Source organism: Erinaceus europaeus, chromosome 17 (genome assembly GCF_950295315.1).
Source record: "Erinaceus europaeus chromosome 17, mEriEur2.1, whole genome shotgun sequence".
NCBI classification, from domain to species: domain Eukaryota; kingdom Metazoa; phylum Chordata; class Mammalia; order Eulipotyphla; family Erinaceidae; genus Erinaceus; species Erinaceus europaeus.
Genome location: NC_080178.1, coordinates 25,967,810 through 25,983,518, shown reverse-complemented (window position 1 = coordinate 25,983,518; position 15,709 = coordinate 25,967,810). Strand labels below are relative to the sequence as shown.

The window sequence follows — 15,709 nt, the reverse complement described above, 5'->3', positions numbered from 1 at the left end:
ATGAGTTTTAAGAAGCTAAAATCAAGGAGTTCCTAGTCTCTTTGAGTATCCCTTAGGGATGTTCCTTGTCCAGGATGCTGTAGGAAGAACTCATTTCTTTGCCTTGTCTGGCTTTTGGTTGCTGCCTGCATTCCTTTGCTAATAGTTCCTTCCCCCAACTTCAAAGCATATCACTCCAATCTCTGCTTCTGTTGTCATATCCCATTTAAATTTTTTCATTATCTTTATTTATTTATTGCATAGAGACAACCAGAAATTGAAATTGAGAGGGAAGCGGGTGCTAGAAAGGGAGAAAGACACCTACAGCACTGCTTCACCACTCATAAAGCTTTCCCCCTGTAGGTGGGGACCATGGGCTCGAACCTTGGGCCTTGCACATTGAAATGTGTGAGCTCAACCAGGTGTCCCACTACCTGGCCCTCATATCTCATTTTTGACCCTCCTGCCTTCCTCTTGTTAAGAGTCTTGTCATTACAGACAGCTCATCTGGATAATCCAATACACTTCCAAATCCATAAGTTAGTCAAGTCTGCAAATCATTTTTGCCATCCAATTTTTTTAATTAATTTATTTTTTAAAATTTTATTTATAAAAAGGAAACACTGGCAAAAACCATAGGATAAGAGGGGTACAACTCCACACAATTCCCATCATCAGAACTCTGTATCCCATGCCCTCCCCTGATAGCTTTCCTATTCTTTAACCCTCTGGGAGTATGGACCCAAGGTCCTTGTGGGATGCAGAAGGTGGAAGGTCTGGCTTCTGTAATTTCTTCCCCGCTGAACGTGGGCGTTGACAAGTCAATTCATACTCCCAGCCTGTCTCTCTCTTTCCCTAGTGGGGCGGGGTTCTGGGGAATCAGAGTTCTAGGACATAGTGGTGGGGTTGTCTGTCCAGGGAAGTCTGGTCAGCATCCTGCTAGCATCTGGAACCTGGTGGCTGAAAAGAGAGTTAATATACAAAGCTAAACAAATTGTTGACCAATCATGAACCTAAAGGCTGGAATAGTGTAGATGAAGAGTTGGGGGGGAGGGTCTCCGTTTTGTAGATAGCTAGTAGGCATATTTTAGTTATATTACAAAGGGCCTGTGGCTATACTAGGTTTTCTGTTTGTTTGTTTTTCCCCTGAGCCTGAAATCTGATATGCAGGTGGATCCAAGTTATTGTCTGGGAAATGATGTCATTGCTGGAAAAGGAACAGAAAGCCAGATCAGGGAAGAGAGTAGCTCCCAAGTATGGGAGAGGTGTATAAATATTGTTGACTGAAGCATGTGCTCAAATCTCTCTTACTCTCTCTGTGTTTAACTTTCTATATCTCTTTTTCATTCCAAATAAATTATTTTTCAACTGATGGACTTTTTTCCAACTACATCCTTGAACTTTGTACTTCAGGGGTAGCATGTGAGGCATAGGTGTGTGGACTTGGCCCAGCTTGTTACCCTGAGCCAGATCAACCCCTCAGGCATCCAGGATTTAAAGGGATTCTCTGGGAGTTAAACTAGGTGCTGACTTGGAGGGTCTTCAGGGTGCCTTTGAATTTCTGATCCTCCTTTGCCCCAACGTGTTCCAGGTCTGATCATGAGTAACTTTATTCAGAATTAACAAAACTAAATCCTCAAACTGACTTAAGTATACTGATTTTGAGTATGAAATAGTAGAAACAAACTGTAGAAACAACCTTTCTGTTCTTTGCATCTGTTAAGGTTCTGCAGCTAAAGCAATCAAAGCAAGCACTATTTTCATTGTGGGAAGGAAGTAGCAAGGAGCTTCTGGACGCCTCTAGTAGTTACAGCCCCAAAGATGTAAGACTATACATGTAGGACTATACTCAGCTTGCTTATGAGAATCTGGTGGTTTTTTCCAAGACTAGGATACAAGTTAGAAGACAGAACGCAACATTTTGCTATTCCCTTGAGCTAAATTGTGCTCCGGAGAGGACTAAAGGGCTTCAGCTCCAGCTCCATCTACTTGACGCACAATATTATTTGTATCCACTTATACGGGGTAGTAAACCGACTGAGTCAAGTAAGTAAGTAAGTAAGTACACACCCAGTAAATAGCAGAAGCAGCATTCCACAACCAAGTCTGTCTGACTTTGGTGTCTGGGATTTTAACCATGTTTCACCCTCACTCACTTTTAATATTATTAAAAGTGGTGATCTGCATATAATGTTTGCTGTGTTGAGTGGCATTCATTACTTCAGTGGTTTCAACATGTCCACAGTGTCATACAAACATGATCTATTTCTAAAATGTTTTCAAGACAAGTATTTGCCATTTTGTTCCTGGTTTCTTTCACTTAGCTTGCCTTTGGGATTTATCTTTATTGTAGTCTGTATCGGCGCTACATTTCTTTCCTAGGCTGACTAGTATTCTGAATATTATATGCACACACCATGTTTTCTTTATTCTCTCTTGACAGGCACTTGGGTTTTTTAGTTGTTTCTGTGTTTTGGTTATTTATGAATAATGCCACAGTGAGCACTACATACAGGTATTCGTTTGAATCTCTGCTTTCAATTTTTAGGGTAGATACCTGGTAGCAAGATTGTGGGTTCATATGACAGTTCTATGTTTAGCTTTTGAAGAAACTGCTCAACTCGTTGCTGTAGCAAGCTACACTGTTTTATATTCCTACCAGCTTCCACAAGGGTTTTGATTTCCCTCCATATTAGTTCATAGTTCTTCTCCTTTTGCATTCCAACCATCCTACTACTCCTACTAGGAGAAGAAGAAGGAGAAGACCCAAATACTATCAGGTGGGCTCATTGTTCTTAATAGCTGCATAGTATTCCATTGTGTATATGTACCACAGCTTTCTCAGCCACTCATCTGCTGTTGGGCAGCACCATAGATACTAGAGTAAGTTAACACGGTCTACAAAGGAAGTTGGCATCCCTGCCTAGGCTTTTTAGTGAAACCAAGGCCACTTTCTTTCTCAGATAGCTGACCTATTTCTACTTCAATCATCACTTTTGTGCAAAATTTTTAGAAAAGGATGACAAGGGTAAAAGCATATAATAACTAAATCTGCCTCCTAATTTGGGTCTTTCTGGTTAATTTCCAATAGATTCCACATACCAATTTTGCTAGATAGATTTAATATTCATTTATTTAAGTTATATTTTAAGAGAACAAAAGAAAGAAAGAAATCCTGCCAAGAAAGGGATTCTCCTCCTCCTCCTTCTCCTTCTCCTTCTCCTCCTCCTCCCCCTCCCCTCTCCCTCCCCCCTCCTTCTTCTTCTCCTTCTCCTTCTCCTCCTTCTCTTTCTTTTCCTTCTCTTTCTCCTCCTCCTCCTTCTTCTCCTTCTCCTCCTTCTCCTTCTCTTTCTTTTCCTTCTTTTTCTCCTCCTCCTCCTGCTCCTTCTTCTCCTTCTCCTCTTCCTCCTCCTCCCCCTCTGTCTCCCCTTCCCCTCCCCCTCCTTCTTCTTCTTTTCCTCCTTCTCTTTCTTTTCCTTCTCTTTCTCCTTCTCCTCCTCCTCCTTCTTCTTCTCCTTCTCCTCCTTCTCCTTCTCTTTCTTTTCTTTCTCTTTCTCCTCCTCCTCCTCCTCCTTCTCCTTCTCCTCCTTCTCCTTCTCCGCCTGCTCCTTCTCTTTCTTTTCCTTCTCTTTCTCCTCCTCCTCCTTCTTCTTTTCTTATGGGAAAAAACCCTCAGTAATATCTGGGGACTGAATGAAATTCTGCCAATGACTTCATCCTGGTAATACATTGAAATTCTCCCAGACATACTAATTAAGGTACTCTTTGTCTTTTCTGTTTGTTTTTAGCTTTGAGGATACTATATAAATAGCATGCTACAAAATTAAGTCACCATGCTTGGAGGAAATGACATGGTCTCTCCATTTGGCAATCAGCCTTGCACTTGAAGCGCCCAGGCCAGAGTACCCTCCAAACTGGCTGATTCCTGTGCCTGGATGACCCTGCACAGTTGTACTTCACATGGTTTCTTCTGGAGTTGAGCAGTGTCCAATCGGTGTTGTTATAGACAGTGGCCTGATGCACCCTAGCAAAAAATAGAAATGATCATAGACATCCAAGAGATGGATACTTATTCTTTTTTATTATTAATATTGATTTAATAGTGATTTAATAGTGATTTACAAAAGTCTAAGATAACAGGGGTGTAATTCTACACTTTGCCCACCACCAGAGTTCTATGTCCCCATCCCCACCACTGGAAACTGTTAGTTCTCCCAAGATCACAAATATGGGTTGACTATTATTTTTATCTCTATTTATATATGTTTTCCCATTTTTTTCTATGATCCTGCCTTCTCTTCCTTTCCTAGTCACACCTTCTACTTTTGAGTGTCCTCCTCCTACCCCACTTTTTTTTTTTTCCCTCTTCTCTCTCTGGGTCCTGACGAAATTAGAGTTTAGAGCCCTGTGGTCATCTTCAAGCCTCAGTGATAAGCCTGGAGGAAAAAAGGGAAGTTTAATAAACAGGAACCATAAGGTGGGAATAGGGACTTTAGGGAGGAGAGAAGCTAAGAAGTCTATTTTAGGTGTGTTCCTAGGGATCCATGACTGTGGTAATGTTTGCTGGAACTTGATAGCTAGCCTGCAGGTGGAATAAAAATACTGTCTGGGTAGATGGTGTCAGAGTTAAGAATAGGACTGGAAAGCTGAAGCAGGGCAAAGAGTAACACCTAAACTTGAAGACAATATGTAAATATAATTAACTATTCACCATGTTGATCTGACCCAGGGCCTATATCTATTCATATTTAGCACAGGAGCCTGTATAACCTCTGAGTCCCTGATAGTCTTTGTTCACAGTCCATGGCCACAGCTAGGAGCATTCTAGGCTTCACTTACTTCAGTACCAGTTTTACTTGAGTAACAGAGCAGTGTGATGCAGCCTCCCTTCAGAGAGTGGGGCAGTCCTTACTATTGGTAGTTCATAGTGAAGGTATGTTCCTGAAGAAGCCCACAAGAGGGTTTCTGATGATGGTCCTGATGGGAAATGACCAGTGATGGTAGAGAGAGAATTTATTAGAGGTCTAGGATCACTGAATCTATGGGAATTCAAGGATTCCATGACTAAGGTCCCTGATGACAGGGTGACCTGGCAGTGACGAAGAAGGCCATCATTAAGTGAACCCATCCACTCCCCCTCTCCAACCTCCATAGTTACCCCACCATGTCTGAATTACAGATGTACATATATCAGTCCACTCAGACTCTATATTGGTAAAGAATGTTTTTCATTAAATTATTTTAAAATAACTATTCTGATGAACATCATCTGTGCTCCATTGTGCCCCTTTAAGGTCAGTCATTCCACCTTGGTGACACTGACTTAGGGAGAATCCATTCTGTCTTTTTTTAATTTTTCATAGCCACCAGGTTATTGTTGAGACTCAATGATGAATTCACTGCTCCTGAAAGCCATTTTTTCCCTTTTTTTTCTATCTATATTTTTTATAGAGACAGAAAGAAATTGAAAGGGGAGGGAGAGATAAGGCAAAAGAAAGACACCTGCAGTGCTACAAATACTCATGCAGCTTTTCCTCTGCAGGTAGAGACAGGGTCTTGAACCTGGATCCTTGCATATGGTAACATGTGCACTTAAGTGCATGTGTCAGCACACAGTCCTCATGTGATTCTCTTAATCAATCAGGCAGGGTGGTAACAGAGCAAGGCTGCTTTTTAGTACTAGCTTGTTGTCACTTCCTTTTTTAAATTTATTTATTCCCTTTTTGTTGCCCTTGTTTTTTTTTCTATTGTTGTTATTGATGTTGTTGTTGTTGGATAGGACAGAGAGAAATGGAGAGAGGAGGGGAAGACAAAGAGGAGGAGAGAAAGACACCTGCAGACCTGCTTCACCACTTGTGAAGCAACTCTGCCTGCAGGTGGTGAGCCAGGGGCTCGAACCAGGATCCTTACGCTGGTCCTTGCACTTTGCACCACCTGCGCTTAACCCACTGTGCTACCACCCGACTCCCCTGTTGTCACTTCTTGCCAGGACACCAGGGCTCACTAGCTGGTTTCTGTTTCAGAGTACACGGTCATTAATGAAGGCTGCCCTGGAGCGGAGTGGAATATCATGTGCCGGGAATGTTGTGAATATGACCAGATTGAATGTGTCTGTCCGGGGAAGAAAGAAGTGGTGGGCTACACTATCCCGTGCTGCAGGAATGAGGAGAATGAGTGTGACTCCTGCCTGATCCACCCAGGTAAGTGTGTGAAGACGACACCTTGAGGCTACCTCAAGGATGGAAACTGGCAGCACACTTGGAATTCTAGAAGACAGCCACCTGCCACCAGCTTCAACAGCTTTTCATCTTTTGTGGGAAGTTACAAAATGGGGTAGAAAATGGGACTCGAGTATTCATCATGACTAATAAAAGTGGCATGAATCTAGACAGATCATTCTGCCTACAGGCAAAGGGAAAGAAGAGTCAGTTCTCTTCAGTGTCAAACTGGTGAAACTGTGAACTCATCCACTTGGTTAGTCATTTTTCAGACTGAGCAGCTCCTATGTGCCATTCAAGTACTGGGAATACAGAGGTTACACAATTACACAAATACAAAGGTTACACAAAAATATGTGTAAATGTGTGTGTGTGTGTGTGTGTGTGTGTGTGTGTGTGTTTCTATATTTCCTGAGCTTACAGCCTGGTGGGGGCACTGGAGGAGTAAACAGGTAACTTCGTCACAGCATGGTCAGTGTGGTGCTTGAGAAGCACAAGTAAACAGGAGAATGGGTGCGGCTGGGGTCAGTAGAGAGAAGGTCAGTGAAGGCTTACTAAGTGGTGTGTGATCTGAAGATAGGCGCATGAAATCAAACAGGGTGAAGGGAACCTGGTAAAATGTCCAGTCAGGGGCAGAATGTGCTAAGGTCTTAGGATACTGCCAAAAGTTCATCTGGCAGGGGTGTGTGTGTGTGTGTGTGTGTGTGTGTGTGTGTGTGTGTGTGTGTGTGATGTGTGAGAGAGAGAGAGAGATGAGAGGTGATATAGGATATAAAATAATTACAAATATTGTACCCAATTTAAAGGCCATCTCTAAATTCCAGGCTAAAATCCTCTTCCATTTCTAGTTCCATTGCATGGCCTTGAGGGCTTTTAAGCAAGTTAACCTTTTACTACTACCCCCACCCCATGGCTTACATGTCCCCTTACATGGTCCACATGAACTCAACCCTAAAATTGTAAATCATTACTCAACCTTTCTTTCTGTACTGTTATGGTGTAAAAGAGAAATACCTTCAGAATTTGGGGTCCAGAAGGTAGTGGCATGAGACAATTTGTGTCTGATGCATTTTAAAAAAATCTGTTTTCCTGCACCCTGGGTGTTGTGGTTTTTGTTCACCAATTTTTCTGCTTATGATTATGAACAAAGTTTAAGAGAGAACAGGTCTTGGCTGAAGGTCTCTTTAAGCTGTGCTATGAAGTTTAAGTTACATCCTGAAAATATTTTAGTAACATTGGTGATGTTTTAATGGTAGAAAGCCAGTTTTCTTTTTAGCTGCAGTAAAGAGAAAAAAAGAGAGAGTGAAAAAGGATGGCATGACTAGAGGCAAAAAAAGAATAATGAAGACCTTAATGAATGTAGACATTATGGAAAGAGAGATGAAGGGATATATGAAAGATATTGGAGTTAACACCTTGCACTGGAAAGGTGAGAAAGGGAAAGACAGAGGTCAAGACTGACTTTGAGTTCTACACCTGGGAGGTGACCTCAGTAACATGGGAGTTGCTTGGAAGGAAAGGCAAGATCTTCGCATAGTGCCCAGTCCCGTGCCCTTAGAGCAGGATGGACTGCTTCCTCCCAGCCTTCACCCACAAAAGGGGACAATTGTCCTTTGTGGATGCAGCCCCTGTGAGGACACTGAGAGTTAGCCTGAAGATGCTTCTAGAATGATGAAAAACTCACTAGTTTGATACATGTCATTACTAGGAACTAACCTTTTGTGGAAAGTGCTAACAAAGGAAAGAAAATGGGCCTTAAGTATACATGGGATATGGGGCCTTGCAATAGCTCACCTGGTGGGGCATGCATCTGGTATGTGAAGCCCTGGGCTTGAGCCCTGGTACCACACTGAAACATGGTGGTAAAAGGGAGCACCACAGATGGTGGAGTAACATGGTGGAGTCTCTGTCTCTGCCTGCATCTATAAATATGAAATTAAAGCAAAGTTGGTCTGGAAGCAGTGGACTTGTGACTGCATGAAGCCTCAGAATCTGAGAAAAAAAAATAAGTATGTGATACATCAAAGCCATCCTCTTTCTTAGAAAAAAGTAATCCTGAGGTTTAAATTTTGACTGATCACAGTATTGCATATTTGATACAGAAAAGAAAACCCATAGCCCCTATTCCTTGGTGTGTGGCTGTGACCTGTAAGGTAAGACTGAGTCTTGCTTCTGGTATGTCAGGACATTTTAAATATTAGGTCAGGGGATCGGGCGGTAGTGCAGCAAGTTAAGCACTCATGGCATGAAGTGCAAGGATCTGGGTTCGAGCCCCTGGCTCCCCACCTGCAGGGGGGTCGCTTCATGAACAGTGAAGCAGGTTTGCAGGTGTCTGTCTTTTTCTCCACCTCTCTGTCTTCCCCTCCTTTCTCCATTTCTCTCTGTCCTACCCAACAACAATGACATCAATAACAACAACAATAACAACAACAACAACAATGAAAAGAAACAAGGACAATAAAAGAGGAAAAAAGGAAAAAATATATTAGATCCTCGTTGAGAGCACATGTTACAATGTGCAAGGACCTGCGTTCAAGCCCCTGGTCCCCACCTGCAGGGGAAAAGCCTTACGAGTGGTGAAGCAGTGTTGCAGGTGTCTCTCTGCTTCTCTGCCTCTCCCCCTTCCCTCTTAATTTCTGGCAGTCTCTATCTAATAAATAAATAAATAAATGTAATTAAAAAATTTAGAAAAAGATTAGGTCAGGACCTCTTGTCTAGGGGTCCTTGGAAGTAACAGTGAATTCTTTGAATGAGTTTCATTGTTTTTAAAACTCTGTGGTTATGTTTGCAGGTGAAGGGCTTTGGACTTAGGAGATGGTCTGGGCTCAGGTGATAAGGAAAAGAGCTTTGGTGGTGTATTATGTGCTTCTTGTCACACCAGCATTGACAGCCAGAATGATCTGTGATGATTTCCATCTAAGTAGTGAAAAGCTGTCTCACACAAACCATTTGGTTACCAAGAAGGGAAAGGCTAGATAAGGCTTTTCTCCTCTTTCTCTCTCGCTCTCGCTCTCTCTCATTTCTTCATTGAGGAATTAATGTTTTACACCCAATAGTAAAATAAAATACAACAGTTTGTACATGTGTAACATTTCTCAGTTTTTCACATAACAATTCAAACCCCACTATGTTTTCCTCTGCCTTCCAAGACCTGAACCCTGAACCCTCACTCCGACTCCAGAGTCTTTTACTTTGGTGCAATACACTAACTCCAGTCCAAGTTCTGCTTTGTGTTTTCCCTTCTAGATAAGGCTTTTCTTTAAAAAAAAAATGTACATAGCAACTTAGGAGGTGACACAGTAAATAATGCATTGGACTTTCAAACTCAAGGTTCTGAGTCCCAAATCCAGCATCACATGTGACAAAGTGGTGTTCTGGTTCTCTCTTCCTCTCTCATAAAGAAAAGATAAATAAATCTTTACACACACACACACACACACACACACACACATACACACACTACTACATATAATATATATGATATATATTTCCATATCTGAGGCTTTGAGCACCCAGGCTCAGAGCCCTGCACTACTGTAAGCCAGAGCTGAGCAGTGCTCTGGTAAAGAAAAACAAACAAATAACCCCCCACTACATACATGCATATATACAGATACACTATATGTATCTGCACATATAATGCACACATGTATATGTGTGTGTATTTCACCACTGGAATTTACCACTATAGCAACATTATGGGTTGAGAACCTAAGCCAGTTGCGAGGGCCATGAGATTAAATGTATTTCAGGGTAGAGAGAGAATAACTTCAGTCAGTCACCATACAGTTGATCAGAAGAGGTCAGGTGGGACACACACAAGACATCCCAAGCTGCAACAGTGTCAAGTGTGTGTCCTCTTTTTTTTAAATTTATTTTTTATTTAAGAAAGGATAAATTAACAAAACCATAGGGTAGGAGAAGTGTGTGTCCTCTATCCCAAGCTTCAAGCTTCCAAGAGTATTTCTTTGTAAGATTATGCATTACATCAAAAAGGGACAAAGATGATTAAAGATGTTTTTGAAGTAAAACACATCAGGAGTAAATGTTCAGGCACAAACAACAGGTGGTTATATATCACACAGAAAAGAGTCGGTGGCATAATGGTTACGCAAAGAGATTGTCGTCTCTGAGGCTCCAGAAGTCCTAGGATCATCCCCTGCACCACCATAAGCCAGAGCTAAGCAGTGCTCTGGTAAAAAAAAAGAAAAACAAAATCAGAATACATTCCTGTTTTAAAAAGTATTTATTGGGAGTAGGGTGGTAGCACAGCGGGTTAAACGCATGTGACACAAAGTGCAAGGACCGGCATAAGGATCCCCGTTTGAGTCCCTAGCTCCCCACCTGCAGGGGAGTGACTTCACAGGTGGTGAAGCAGGTCTGTGGGTGTCTATCTTTCTCTCCCCCTCTGCCTTCCCCTTCGCTCTCCATTTTTCTCCTAGCCAACAATGAACAGCATCGTCAACAACAATAATAACTACAACAATAAAACAACAAGGGCAACAAAAGGGAATAAATATAAAAAAATTAAAAATAAAAACAGGATTTAAAAATTTATTTATTTTCCCTTTTGTTGACCTTGTTTTTTACTGTTGTAGTAGTTATTATTGTTGTTACTGATGTCGTCGTTATTGGATAGAACAAAGAGAAATGGAGAGAAGAGGGCAAGACAGAGAGGGGGAGAGAAAGATAGACACCTGCTGACCTGCTTCACCACCTGTGAAGTGACTCCCCTGCAGGTGGAGAGCTGGGGACTCAAACCCGGATCCTTATGCTGGTCCTTGCACTTTGTGCCACTTGTGCTTAACCCGCTGCACTACCGCCCGAACCCCCCCAGAATACATTTCTAAAGTGGGAAACATCAGAGTATAGGTAAGGGTGTTTAAAACTGCCATTGTGGGGCCAGGCAGTGGCGCACCTGGTTGAGTGCACAGGTTACAATGCTCAAGGACCTGAGTTCAGGCCCCCCAGTCCCCACCTATAGGGGCAATGCTTTGTGAGTGGTGAAGTAGTGCTGTAGGTGTTTCTCCGTCTCTCTCCCTCTCTATTTCCCCCTTCCCTCTTGATTTCTGGCTGTCTATATCCAATAAAAAAAGATAATAAAAATATTAAAACTGCCATTGTCTGAATGTCATTATGTCAGGTATATTCCTTTGATGGCATAAGATACTGAGCATAACCACCCCCCCAAAAAAAAAAAAAAAGATATTGAGTATATTCCAGTTATCCCATGCACAGTCTCCAGACCCTCAGGGCAGAAGCCAGACATCATTTATGGTATTTTCATGTATGCATTACTACTGTATACCTGTGGACAGTAATCTGTGACATATCCCAATATATACTTAAAACCCATTTTCTTTCCTTTCTTAGCACTTTCCACAAAAGGTTAGTTCCTAGTAATGACATGTATCATACTAGTGAGTTTTTCATCACTCTAGAAGCTTCTTCAGGCTAACTCTCAGTGTCCTCACAGGGGCTGCATCCACAAAGGACAATTGTCCCCTTTGTGGGTGAAAGCTGGGAGGAAGCAGTCCATCCTGCTCTAAGGGCACGGGACTGGGCACAATGCGAAGATCCTGCCTCTCCTTCTAAGCAACTCCCATGTTACTGAGGTCACCTCCCAAGTGTAGAACTCAAAGTCAGTCTTGACCTCTGTCTTTCCCTTTCTCACCTTTCCAGTGCAAGGTGAGATAACTTTGGTGGTAATAAAAAATATGTATTGATTTAAAAATTAGCACTTAATGGTGCTGTGAAAAAGTTCTATTTGTCTTGGCAGGGCCAGACCAAATGATCTGAGGGCTGGACTTTCTGCACCCCTGCATCTGTACCTATTTTATAGAGGTTATTTCCATCTGTTTACTATATATATTTGACACCACAAGCAAATATGTATACGCGTTTATACATCTTTTCCCTTCTTGTACAAAAGCAACATACCAGAAACACTACAAAGTACATTGCTTTGTCTTCATAGTCATACATGATGGAGATTATTCACTAATAGTATTGGGCCATTGTCTTCCTCTTTTTTTGTTGTATATATAACTGTATTGTGTGGGTTCGTATAGTTCATGGGCATTTGTTCCTCAATTTACTTATTAAAATAATAATTAGTGAATATCCTCAGATATTGCAGAGTGGCACCTGAGTGACACTGAGTAGACACAGTGACCCCATTGGACCTTGTTATAGGCCACAGAAATTTCTAGACTTTTGTGACTCATATTAGCAGCTCTTCTCTGATGTGAAGAGATACTAAAAGAGAGAAATAAAACAAAGAGAGGACAAGAGTCTCTCCTACAGAAGCCACACATATAAACACTTCAGCTATACACTGTGGGCCAACAATGAGCTTAATTTTGGCCAAAATCAAAGAGGAGCAGTTTGACACCTTTCTAGCATTGTTCAGTTATCAGACTACATGGTATAGATGAGTATTTGATAAAGTAGGAAGATGGCTATCACCTCCTACTAAATAAACAAGTAAGTCACCAAACAGAACGTATAGTACATAGTATAGGCCTTATTTAATAAAATATGTTTACAGAGAAAGTAAGTTGCTGAGAGTTCTTTCCTGGGAGATGACACCAGCCTCAATTTCTCCTCCCTCCCTTCCTGCCTTCTTTCTTTCCTTTTTTTTTTTTTAACCTGCCACCAGGGTTATTGCTGGGGCTCAGTGGAGGCACTGTGCATCTGGGTGACAAGTCTAGCAGATGGAGACTTGTCTCAAGTGGCCTCCCCCAGGGCTCTCTTCTGGCTCCTACGCTATTTAATATTTACATCACATCAATGACCTCCCAGAAACTTCTTCAAGGAAGTTCATCTACGCTGATGACATCTGCTGTGCAACTCAGGCATCCAAGTTCGACATCCTCGAGGAAACACTCACGAAAGACATGTCTCTGATATCTGATTACTGTAAAAAATGGCGACTAATCCCTAGCACTGCAAAAACGGTATCATCTGTTTTCCATCTACACCATGCCTCGGCCTCGAGTGAGCTTAATGTGCAGCTTGGCGATATGAGAATCCAGCATGAAGCCCAGCCAGTCTATCTTGGCGTTACTCTCGATCGCACCCTGTCATTTCACGAACATCTCATAAAAACTGCAGCAAAGGTGGGCGCGAGGAATAACATCATTGCAAGACTGGCCAGCTCCTCATGGGGCGCGAGCACTTCCACACTACGATCATCATCTCTGGCAGTATGCTATTCCACTGCAGAATACTGTGCCCCAGTATGGTTCCGTAGCCCCCATGTCCACTTGGTCGATTCCAAATTATATTCCTCCATGAGGATAATTTCTGGAACCATCCGTTCCACCCCGGTTCCATGGCTGCCAGTTCTTAGCAACATCGCCCCGCCAGATATTCGTCGGGATGTGGCATCATCTAAGTTCATTTCCCACGTCTACGCTCGACCGGACCTGCCAATATATACGGATATCTTCGCCCACCCTGTCCAACACTTGACGTCTCATCACCCAATCTGGTCCTCTACGCCTACACTGAACTTCTCTGTTCCAGACTCTTGGAAACAGAGTTGGCAGTCAGCTGAGGTAAAGAACAAACACTTCATCACAGACCCCTGCAAGCGTCAACCCGGCTTTGACCTAGCACATTATGATTGGGCCCTCCTCAATCGCTATCGAACAGGCCATGGCCGGTGCACCACTATGTTCCAGCACTGGCGAGCCAGAGACGTCCCAAACTGCCCCTGCGGCTACAGACAGACTATGACCCACATAGTCAACGACTGCCACCTCTCCAGATTCAAAGGAGGTCTTGAAACTTTACATCAGGCTCAACCTGACGCTGTTGACTGGCTACGGAAGAAGGGCAAACGCTAGAAGAAGAAGAAGTGGAGGCACTACAAATCCAATGCTCCCAGTGGACAGTTTTTCTTCTCTCTTTCTTCTTACGTTCTTTCATTTCTTCCTTCCTTCCTTTGGATGGGACAGAGAGAAAATGAGAGAAGAGGGGAAGGTAGGGAGGAAAAGAGATAAAGAGACACCTGCAGACCTAGTTCACTGCCAGTGAAGTGTCCCCCCTGCAAGTAGGGAGTGGGGACCTGAACCTGGGTCCTTGCACATAGTAATGTGTGTGCTTAACAAGATGTACTTCTGCCCAGTCCCCTACCTGAAATGTTCTAAATACTACATAATAAGCATGCAAACTGATCGCTATTTTAAAAATTATTTATTAATGGGCGATAGAACCAGAGTATCACTCTGATATTTGCAATGCCAGGGATCAAACGCAGGACCTCTTGCTTATGAATTCAGCACTCTCTCCACTGTATCATTTCCTGGGCACAAGTCACATAATTTGATTATAAAGAGAAAACAGCATACTATATTTATGATCTACAACCTCTCGCTATAAGTTAATGCACGCTGCCTTAAAACAGCAGTCACTAACCAGGAAGAGGGCAGCGACCACCCTGTGTTACACCACATTCCCAGTCCCAGTGACTCCGACTTTTTCCTGGGATGGACTTTTTTTTGTCTAAGAGAAAGTTCACACCTTTTAGATTCAGATGCCCTCAGCTGAGAGAAGACCCCCAAGAGGGGCATCATTTCTCTCCTGTGCAAGTTCATCAGAGCCTGCACATGCTTAACTGGACTTATCTCCCCTTATTGGAAATGTTTCAGGTTGTACCATCTTTGAAAACTGCAAGGCCTGCCGGAATGGCTCATGGGGAGGCACCCTGGATGACTTCTACGTGAAGGGCTTCTACTGTGCAGAGTGCCGTGCGGGCTGGTACGGAGGAGACTGCATGCGTGAGTAGGCCCCGGAGTAACTTCATTGCTACCGCACTCCACTTGCAAGCCTTAGCTGGCAATCGGTTTAGGTGGATCCTGTTGGCACTTGTGTTCTAAAAAGCTCATGGCCAGGGTAGGGGTTCTTGGTAAGACTATAAAAAAAATGTTAGGCAAAACTCAAGGACCGGCGTAAGGATCCTGGTTAGAGCCCCCGGCTCCCCAAGAGGGGGAGTCGATTCACAGACGGTAAAGCAGGTCTGCAGGTGTCTACCTTTCTCTTCCCCTCTCTGTCTCACCCTCCTCTCTCTATTTCTCTTTGTCCTATCTAACAACGATGCCATAACAACAACAATAATAACTACAACAACAATAAAAGAAAAACAAGGGTGACAAAAGGGAAAATAAATAAATATTTTAAAATGTTGGAGACTGGGCAGTAGCACAGCAGGTTAAGAGCACATGGATAAAAATGCAAGGACCAGCTGGCATCAGGATCCTGGTTGGAACTCCCAGCTCCCCACTTACAGGGGGGTCGCTTCACAAGCCTTGGAGTAGGTCTGCAGGTGTCTATCTTTCTCACCCCCTCTCTGTCTTGCCCTCCTTTCTCAATTACTCTCTGTCCTATCCAACAACAATAACAATAACAACATCAATAAACAAGAAGGGCAACAAAAGGGAGGGGGGAAGCCTCCAGGAGCAGTGAATTCACAGTGCAGGCACGGAGCCACAGCAATAACCCTGGAG

The 15,709-nt window shown here is 42.9% G+C and overlaps 2 protein-coding genes across 4 annotated transcripts in view; both read left to right on the top strand.

Annotated features, from left to right (window-relative positions):
* The window catches only part of LDLRAD3 (low density lipoprotein receptor class A domain containing 3), an 852,030-nt gene that overhangs the window by 225,256 nt on the left and 611,065 nt on the right, over positions 1-15,709 (top strand). The gene's annotated exons all lie outside the window — the stretch shown is intronic.
* Positions 1-15,709, top strand: part of PAMR1 (peptidase domain containing associated with muscle regeneration 1) — a 92,934-nt gene that overhangs the window by 23,647 nt on the left and 53,578 nt on the right. The window contains exons 2-3 of the mRNA XM_007521823.3: positions 6,003-6,179; positions 14,855-14,983. Coding sequence (XP_007521885.1) covers positions 6,003-6,179; positions 14,855-14,983 — 306 coding nt within the window. The remainder of the gene's footprint in view (positions 1-6,002; positions 6,180-14,854; positions 14,984-15,709) is intronic.